This window comes from Solanum lycopersicum, chromosome 2 (assembly GCF_036512215.1).
Source record: "Solanum lycopersicum chromosome 2, SLM_r2.1".
NCBI classification, from domain to species: domain Eukaryota; kingdom Viridiplantae; phylum Streptophyta; class Magnoliopsida; order Solanales; family Solanaceae; genus Solanum; species Solanum lycopersicum.
In genome coordinates, this window is record NC_090801.1 from 55464838 (window position 1) to 55474466 (window position 9629).

Genomic DNA, 9629 nt, shown 5'->3' on the forward strand with positions numbered 1-9629 from the left:
AGTTATTTTTTCCCAATTTTAGTTTAATTTTTTTTAGCAGGGATGCTTTCCTCTAAATATAGTCCTATGTCAACAAATTTAAATTAATCAAACTCTAACACTAATATTAAATATTGATTGAAAAATGAAAAATAAATTATTTTTTCTTCTTAATTGTATTGAGAAAATCACACAAACACAAAAATGATAATTTTAAAAGTTACAACTAATATTGGATATATATTTTATAATCGTATGAGGAGATATTGGCGTAAGATTATTAATACCATATTCTTCATTCTATTAATATTAATAGATACAAAGTTGAGATCAGTTAATTTTATTAAATATAACTCATATCAAATCTAGTATCAAATTTAATGACCTCAATTATAGAAAAATTGTTAATTATTATCAAAACCCCATCTGCATCGAAATTTATAAATTATCATATATTTGCCACATTCCATTAGATTGAATCAATGTTTATATATCCTTCATTGTTTATTAAAGTACATGAAATAAGAAAAGGTAGAATATATCAAAATTAGAATGAAATTACTTAAAAGATAGTAGAGCATATGAACAACTGTAACGTTTATGAGTAAATGTAAAAAACATCTTAGTATTTATGTAACTTTTACCCACCCCCTTCCCCCCCTCTCCAAAAAAAAAAAAAAGCCTATACTCTGTTGCCTTAATATACTATTTGCGTTTTCATTTCAATACTCTGTTTGATTAGGGATGGCAGTGGGGTGAGACGATTGCGGAGCAGGATAGATATAAGTCTATGTGAAGCAGGGGCAGCGGAGGTTGAACTAGTTTTTTTTAATAAATTAAGCAGGGCGAGGCGGGTGACGGGTTGAAAATTTCCACTCTCTCTACTTTCGTCTCTTTAATTGCTATTTGTTACCGTCTTTCACTCTTTGTCTAAGTTTTTTTAAAAAATGTACCATTTTATAATCAAATTTTCTAATGAGTTTTAGTACAAGAAATTAAATTGAATTTATTTATAAATAAATTTCAATTTAATTATGAGACAAAGCCACCTAGAGGTGTAGAAAGTAGAAACTGTTTAATTGATGTGTTTTAACATAACAAATGAGAAATAATCAAATTAGACATTGTTGAAAATGTTAAATTTGTCTACTACTTTTAGAAAATTACATAATAAAAAAAAGAAAAATAAATAAATATAACATAAGTGTTGGGGTGGAGCGGATCTTTACGGGGTAGAGCGATGTGAGTTAAGAATTGAAAAACATATTAAGTAGGATTGATTTTAATTTTGTGAGTTAAGCTTCTGCCCACAGCACACCCGCCCCATTGCGATCCTTTTTTTTATCAAACTTTTAAGAGGTTAAAAATTTGTGATTATTCAAAAAAAACTTTTTTGGAAAGCAAATTTTTTCAAAAAAATACTTTTAAAAGATTTGATCAAACATAATCCTCGTTCATATAAGTGATTTAAAATTTTATTAGCAGATACAAATTAATTTTGTTACCATTTCTTTTTTAATTTCTAAAACCACTTCTTTGATAAAAAAACTTTTTCAAACTAAGCTTTTCCTTTTTGGTTAGTTAATGTTGTCAAGCTCTTTCCTCGTTTTCTCTCTTTTCATTTGTTTGTCCACACTTGTCATTAGGATAAGACAAATCAATGCATATATTATGTGTTTTGATATGTAAATAACTTTTTTATTACTCAATCATTCTCAATTATATCCACGTTTACAAACATAAAATCTCAGTTTTTCATTTCTCTCTCTAATCTTTAAATTAGACGAAATGGAGAGTTATTCGAATGGTAAATATCTCTCACTTTCAATTCTAAGATTATGAGATCGAGTCATTTAATATAATAAGTTACAATACATATATACTTTTATTAATACAAGTAGTCTATTACATCTCCAACTACTAAAACAAAATATGCATATTCATTGCTCCTATTTGTCAAGTTAAAGGCATTGCAATTTACACAAGCATCTGCACAAGTTGAAACATTCAGACCAGATAGTCCGATGGCAAAAGTTGCATCATGATACATTTCCACCTCAAAATATTTAATAGCATTTAGGACGAAATGATGCAAAATAAAATTGTAGTTTTTATCGCAAGCTTCAAGACAGTCTTCGCAAACTGAACGATAATCTGGAAATTTATTCTCGATTATCATTCGCTTGACATAAACAATGATATGTGTGGTCTTGTGTAAAGCCATATAAAGCATTATACGTGCAAGACCTTTAGCATCTTCGTTCGCGCTATTAGGATTTGATGCGAGAGATTCATTACAAAGTTTATAATCTTGAGTTGCCTTACAAACAGAATCTATAACATTGGCTGATGAATTGTTAAGTAAATAGAAGAAAATAAGAAGAAGTATTTTTTGTTCCATTTTTATTTATATTTTTTGCTTTTTTTTTTCCACTTCAATTGTACTAGTCCCCATCCCTCAAATATATACAGGAGAAAAAATTACACAATTTTTGCAAATAAAATAAAATTTGTCATATCGGACTATATGAACTTTTTTATAAAAACACATATTATTTATAGGAGAAAATCACATATAATCTACTTTACGATTACTAGATTTAACAACATTAATTATTGTTGACTAAATTTGTGAAAAACGTTTGTCTTGGCAATAAATTGGTGGTTAGAAAAATCATCCTATTACTATTTGCATTTCACATTTACAAGGCTCTTGACGCATGTATTTGCGTGTGTAATATTAACGAGTACTCATTTTTCAAGGATAGCGTGTTATAAAAATGTTTTTGAGTTATAAAATTAAAATTAAAGATAAAAAGGGTAAAATCTTACAAATAGTAAACGTCGCTATTATATCAACTCAATAATTCGCACAGTAATTATAAGTAATAATTTTTCAAATATTTTTGTAAAATTAGATTTGGATTTACGTTTGAACATATGTTTGATCATAGTTTTTGAGAACAGAGTATTTACTTTTTCTTTAATAAAACAATCACATTAAATATTATATATATTTAATAATTTTAAAAACTATTAAAAATATTCGCAAGTTTGACTCTACTTTTTTAAATTTTTTTTAGGATAAACTAAATAATACATTATCCATAAATCATAAAAAAATGGTGCTTTATTAAAAGCTACTAATAGCAACATTACTAACTATTACTATTCATCAAATTATAATCAATTAGGAATATCCTTTGGTTGAAATTAATATATTATAATAATTAGCTATTTTTTAATATAATATTTCTCTTCACGACGAGCACGTATTTTCTGTTCGAGAGTTATTTACTGAGGAAAAAGTGTAGATAAAATTAGTTAGTGTCATAAATAGATGGACTTTTTTTTGGGAAAAGTTTTAAATTTTTAAAAATAAAACAATTATATTTTAGCCCAATCCTTTATTTTTTATTTTTTTTGGCTTTTCATCTATTTTAGGGTGACAGTTGATTTTACGTTTATATCCCTAATAAGTTTTCATAATTCGATATTACCCTCATTTACAATAGCCGTAACCTATTTTTCTGTCTCCTTCCTTCCTCCATCTCTGCACACGTTGTTTCTGCTGCGATTTCAGTGGCGAACGGTAAGCTTCACTCTCTCTCGCTGCATTTTTTCTATGTGATATTCGTTACCTTATCAGCTTTCTGCGTTTTTTCACTTCTGCTTTACTTTTTATTTGCTTCAAATCTTCAAACAACGAACGTCTTCATATGTTGAGTTTTTCAGGTTGCTGTTGTTGATAGGAGTTTTTCTGTTTTTGTTTCTTCATATCGTTTTTTTGGCTGTTTTCTGCAAGTTGATTTTCATGGTAGTTTGATGAGTGAATTGCTTAGATGAGGGATAACAACATAAGGTAAAACAATGAAAAAGTTTGATTTCAGCTAATTCTTACTTTTAAAGTGCCACCGACGAGAGGAAATCGAATCGTGCAATAAATTAAAATATAGAGATCTCACTTTGCACAAATTCAACTCAAACTTGATTGTATATGTATATGTAATTAGGATAGTTGGTGTTTTGTACGCATGTCCTCAACTGCTCGAGCATGTGCCTCTTTGAAAGCAAATGCTACAATATAAAATTTGTTACAATGAGATATAAGAAGCTTTGGAGAAACTTTGGGAGTGTGAAGTTTCTATTTGTGTAAATTTAGGAACTAAAAGCTAACCATTTTGTATAAAATTCTATACAATTTTGAGATGGTGCAGACTTGAGTAGGTGTTGCGGAGAAATTTAGGAAGAGAAAGATAACTTGTGTTAGTTGGTGTTTCATGTGCAAAGAGCTAGGTGAAGATGTGAATCTTCTTCTACATTGTTGGATAAATTCTTGTTTATGCTGGAAAATTTTGAGATGGTTTAGACTTAAGTGGATGCTGCTGAGTACTATGAAAGAAACAATGCTAAGTTGGCATTTAGAAGTAGGAAGAAATGATGCAAGGCGTGAGATGTTGTTCCTCTAGCAATTATGTGGATCGTATTGTTAGAGAGGAATAGAAGAGCTTTTGAGAAATCAGAGGAAGACTTTGTACACTTGAGTTGCATCTATAGGATTCCTAAATGCATAGATGAATGGATGTTATTTGTAGAAAACCATGTCCTCTTCTAAGGTTGTCTACTTTTGGTGTGCCTTTTGAATCAAGCATTTGCCCTTTCTTTAATGGAAGTGTTGTAATTTCTTTTATAGTATTAATAGATTTAAGGACATCTTACTCATTTTAACAGATAAAGTACTTACTAGCACTTACCAAACACATCAACAACTGTTTTTTCAGCTTCAACACTTTTAGACAAGTGCGTACTGCTTATTTACAGATCAGCTCCAACACTTGAAAGGTGCTTTTCAACACTTGCTGCTTAAAAGCTACTTAAATTATGCTAATTAGATGGGCTCTAAAAAATTGAACCTGTTTAGTGGGAACCGCTTTCAGCCCTGAAATTCTTGCCACCACTCCCGCTGCTAAATTGCTCTTTTCCCATCTCTTCCTGCAGCTAACTTCCCATTTTTTGGTTCATCTGACAGAATCAAAGGTATGTTTCCTCTATCTTCTCTGTCTTTCTTTGTACATACTTCCCTCTAATTTTTATGCTGAGTAGACAACAACACTTTCAGAGCATATATTATACAAATTTATACGTAGAAGCAGAGGCGAAAGACAAGTAACAAGATGGGTAAAGTATCTTACATGAAGCTGAAGGGTAGCCAAAACTTGAGAATACGTCTTTTACTGGCAACCCTTTCATCCAAATCGATTATCATTGAGGATATACGTGCTGATGCTACTTGGCCTGGCCTTCGTCCACATGAGGTCTCTTTCCTCCGCCTCCTTGAAAAAGTTTGTGATGATTGTGTTGTTGAAATCAATGAAACTGGTAAGCTTCTGCTCCATAATTCCATGATTGCTCATATTCTGTGCTAAAATTGGTTCTTTTGTCCTTTGTGGATATTGAAGTTGAAGTTGGCTATTTTTGGCAGGCACAAAACTGAAGTACAAACCTGGAATTATTATGGGAGGAAGACATTTAGTTCATGATTGTGGTGTCAGTCGCTCCATTAGCTACTTCTTGGAACCGTTGATTGTGCTCGGTTTGTTTGGAAAGAAACCACTCACCATCAGGCTTAAAGGCATGCCTTTACCCTCCTTTTGATCTACTTTAACTTCTTTAATTTTTCTTAAAGGTGGTTTGGTGTTTGTTTTTCCCTTTATCTGTACTTTCAACTCATTGCATTAGGCGTTTGGGCATGATTTGATTGAGATTTGAAAAAAGTAGTGTTTGAAGTTAAATTGGAAAAAAGTATTCCGAAGCTGAAAGTCGTGTTTGGACATGAAAACAAATTTGAAGTTGTTAGTGAAAAGTTAAAAAAACTCGAAATATCCATTTTCAAACTTCAAATTCTATATTTCAAGTTTGAAATTTAAATAATGGGACAATTTAATGACAAACACTTATTTTGAAATGGATATAAGTTTAAATATTCCAAATCTTATTCATGGCCAAACGACTCCTTAAATACCAAGTGGACGCTTGAACTGAGGTGTCTTTTTATAGCTAAGATTTTTCTAAACAAATTAATTGGATTAATCATCTGGAATGTTCAGGACGACATCTCATCTCCAGGTTATATTTCATACCTTAATATATCACATGTTTTCTCAGTTTTATTTGGCACTCCAATCCCCTAGTCTTATTCCTAAAATATCCTTGAACCCGTTTTCCTCATCTTAGATCCTCCCCAACCTTTGCCTGGTTTTATCAATTCTCTCACAGTCTGCCGCTGGAAGCGTCATTCAACTATCTCTACTTCTTTTTTCACTTTTGTTTCAGGACTTCTATCATCTTTTCCATGTTTTTAAGCCTAAATTGGGACCAGAGTTGTTCTGGTGATTGATAACATGCCTGGTGGATATTCCAGCTTCACCTAAAGCAGAAGCATGATCAAAGAAATCAGTTCCTTCTCGTAACCACATTAGCTTCTAGTTCCACTTCCTCGCATGCTGCCAGTCTTTGATTGTCCTTAATCAATCAATTTCATACAGGATTAGATGACCACATACACAATTGCAATTGGATTAGATGTCCACATACACAATTGCAATTTGATCCCTTGAGTTTTTGCATATAGTTTTTGACTGAAAACAGAAAAGTGCAATAGCAATGACAAATTCTGAAATTCTTTCATTAAAAAAAATGACAAATTCTGAAATTCTATGACTTTAGATGAGAAAGATTAAAAGATTTCTAGGCAACTACCTGTAAGAGATTGGCAGCCTGATAGTTACACAGCCCTGGAAATGGTTGAGGAAATAGCAAGTTTTTAATCCCTTAGTAGCCGTTATTAGTCTTAACTCTGCATTTTGTAAGAAAATCGGCCTATTTTTGACTCCTTTGGGTGGTGATTCAATGGAAGTTGACATAAAAAGGGAGATAGGATTGTTATCCAGTATGTTACTTGGGTTTTATAGCTCAAGAAGCTCACTGGAGCTCTAGTATCACTCCCCTAAAAAGTTGTGAGGTGCAAAGATAAATCCTAAAAGTACAGAAACTTTGCTCTCGCTTTGAATTTTACAGCTTTTGGATGTTAAAACCCTTGATTTCCTTATAATCAAATGTGAATTCGAAAATTTTATGCATTTGCTTATTATCGTAAGGCTTGAAATAACTTTTTTCAGGGATCACAAATGATTCAAAGGACCCATCTATTGATACTTTTCGATCAACTACTTTGCCTATATTGAAGCAATTTGGAGTCCCTGCAGAAGGTTTGGAACTGAAAATTGAGAGTCGGGGAGTCGCTCCCAAAGGTGGTGGAGAAGTAGTTCTTTCAGTCCCTATGGTCCCGAATAGTTTAAAGGCGAGTTTATTTTTCATAGACTTCATTGTTTTCTATTCTGAGGTAGCTCAGCAAACTATAGGTGATCTTTTTGACCAATTGTTTTGGTGACTGCTATTATACAGGCTGTTAAATGGGTTGATGAAGGTCTGGTGAAGAGAATTAGAGGTGTTTCCTTTTCAACTAGGGTCTCTGTTCAGTTTGAGAATACCATGATACACGCAGCTCGTGGAATCTTGAATCCTTTGCTTTCAGATGTTCACATCTTTACAGATCATAAAGCTGGAGCACAAGCCGGAATGTATGATCATTTTGTAGATATCTCGCACTTAATTTCTTTTTATGTTGTAACTATCCAGGTCATGTTTTAAGTTGGAGCTGCTGATTATATCTGGAGGTCAACTTTGATTGCAGGTCACCTGGCTACGGAATTTCTTTAGTTGCAGAGACTACATCTGGTTGTGTCGTATCTGTTGATACTGCAGTTTCTTATTCAAGAGGAGAAGATGATGCTGACCTAGAGGATGATAGGAAAGATCTGATCCCTGCTGAGGAAGTTGGCGAGCAAATAGCTTCTGCACTACTTGGGGAAATTAAACAGGGGGGAGTCGTTGATTCAACACATCAGGTGTGTGTAATTTTTGACAACGTTACTCGTTATGAGTTCTAGTTGATCATATCAGGCTCTTTCATCTTTCTACATGACACTGTCTTTTACCTTTGCATCTCCACTTGAATCTCCGCCTACTCATGTGACTTGTGACATTTTGGTGTGCTTATCAGTACTTCTACATTTAAATCCCGGAGCAAGCTTCTTTCAGTTCCCATTCATAAATGTTGCCTAGCACCACTTTAGGGCTGAAAATAGCAAGGATATCTCCTTTAAGATGGTCTGGTGCTCTCTCCCATGCTAGGATTTCTTGGTTCCATTGCTCACCAATCTCTTGTTTGTCTATTATAACAGGGACTGCTGTTTCTTCTATGTGCCTTGTGTCCGAAAGATGTTTCAGAAGTTCGAGTTGGGAAGCTGTCACCCTACGGAATAGAAGCATTAAGGCACATCAGAGATTTTTTGGGTGTTAAGTTTGTCATGAAACCTGATGCCTCCACAGGAACTGTCAATCTTATGTGTCTTGGCTCTGGATTTCAGAATTTATCCAGAAAAGTATCATGATAAAGAATTGGGTGGTTTCATAGATGGAAAAGTGCGACGCCTCTGTATCAGCATATTCTGAATGGCTCGACATTCATCAATGGGGTGGTTTAGAGTGAAATCAAGCACAATAGTGTCACACAGGCTGGAGATTTTGATGTGGTCGCTAGTTATAAAGCTTGTAATGAGAGTGCTGTAGGAAGCAAACATAGAATCACATGCCCTCATCTCCCATTGGGGTTGAAATTTTGGTATTAGAGTTCTAAATTATATATATTTTGATAATACTTCCTTTTCTGGTTCTAGCTTTTCTCGTCTATTGGAAACAATGTCTTTACCTTCTAAGGTTTGCGTACACACCACCCTCTCCACCGCCTTATGGGATTACATGGAGTATTGATGTTGTAATTTTTCTTTTGGTTGACAAATCATTTGCTTTGTGGTCAAGTTTCTAATTGAAACTGTACAAGAGGAGATCATGTACCAACTTTTAATTAAGTTTAATTCTCAGCAGGTTAACTAATACCAGCGAAAAATAATTGTTTATTCCCTTTTCAAACTGGAAATATTTTTAATTAAAGTACAATTAGGTAACATTGAGAAGCTCTGCAGTCCTACCTCCCATTTTATAACATGACAGGTCATTTTTAGCTACACAAAATTTCTTTTGGTCAATCATCGAATTATCTTGAATATTCAAAAGCAATATGGACTATAAACTCTATAATATAGTCATATAGATTATTATTATTATTATTTATCGTAGAATTGTCAATAAAATTTTCCCAAACGACAAACACTAAGATCAAATTTTTCCAAACTTAGGATGATTGTTTTGACTATTTGTGTATATTGATTGTAGACCATTATAAATTATAATTAACCCTTTCATTAAAATTGCTATTCCTAAAGACTCTTTCTATTTGTAACTGAAATATATAAAAAGGAAAAAAGAAGAAGGTGGAAATGGGTGTCAATATTTGTCTCTTTCTTCTTTTTTTTTCCTTCTAAATAAATTCTTCTGAATCTCTTCATTATGACGTAGTACTTACTTCTTTCATTTTGCTTTTCTTCTGTCTATTTTTAGACTTCTTCACATCTTTTATAAAATATTAAATGTAAATCATTAATTCATTTCCAAATCATTGACAACACTAA

The 9629-nt window shown here is 32.6% G+C and overlaps 1 protein-coding gene across 5 annotated transcripts; it reads left to right on the top strand.

Annotated features, from left to right (window-relative positions):
* The first annotated feature begins 3432 nt into the window (after nucleotides 1-3432).
* Nucleotides 3433-8776, top strand: LOC101247688 (probable RNA 3'-terminal phosphate cyclase-like protein). 5 transcript variants are annotated; one of them, XM_010318695.4, is made up of 9 exons: nucleotides 3433-3571; nucleotides 4761-4821; nucleotides 4901-5016; nucleotides 5099-5358; nucleotides 5462-5611; nucleotides 7158-7339; nucleotides 7444-7619; nucleotides 7733-7946; nucleotides 8283-8776. In XM_010318695.4, the coding sequence occupies exons 4-9, from the start codon at nucleotides 5154-5156 to the stop codon at nucleotides 8490-8492; spliced, it is 1137 nt and encodes a 378-aa protein (XP_010316997.1). In that variant the 5' UTR covers nucleotides 3433-3571; nucleotides 4761-4821; nucleotides 4901-5016; nucleotides 5099-5153; the 3' UTR covers nucleotides 8493-8776. The 5 variants fall into 5 exon arrangements, with proteins under 5 accessions (XP_010316997.1, XP_004233207.1, XP_010316998.1 ...); XM_004233159.5 differs by having other exon boundaries at nucleotides 4978-5016; XM_019212242.3 differs by having other exon boundaries at nucleotides 3485-3571; nucleotides 4711-4821; nucleotides 4978-5016.
* Nucleotides 8777-9629: the final 853 nt, after the last annotated feature.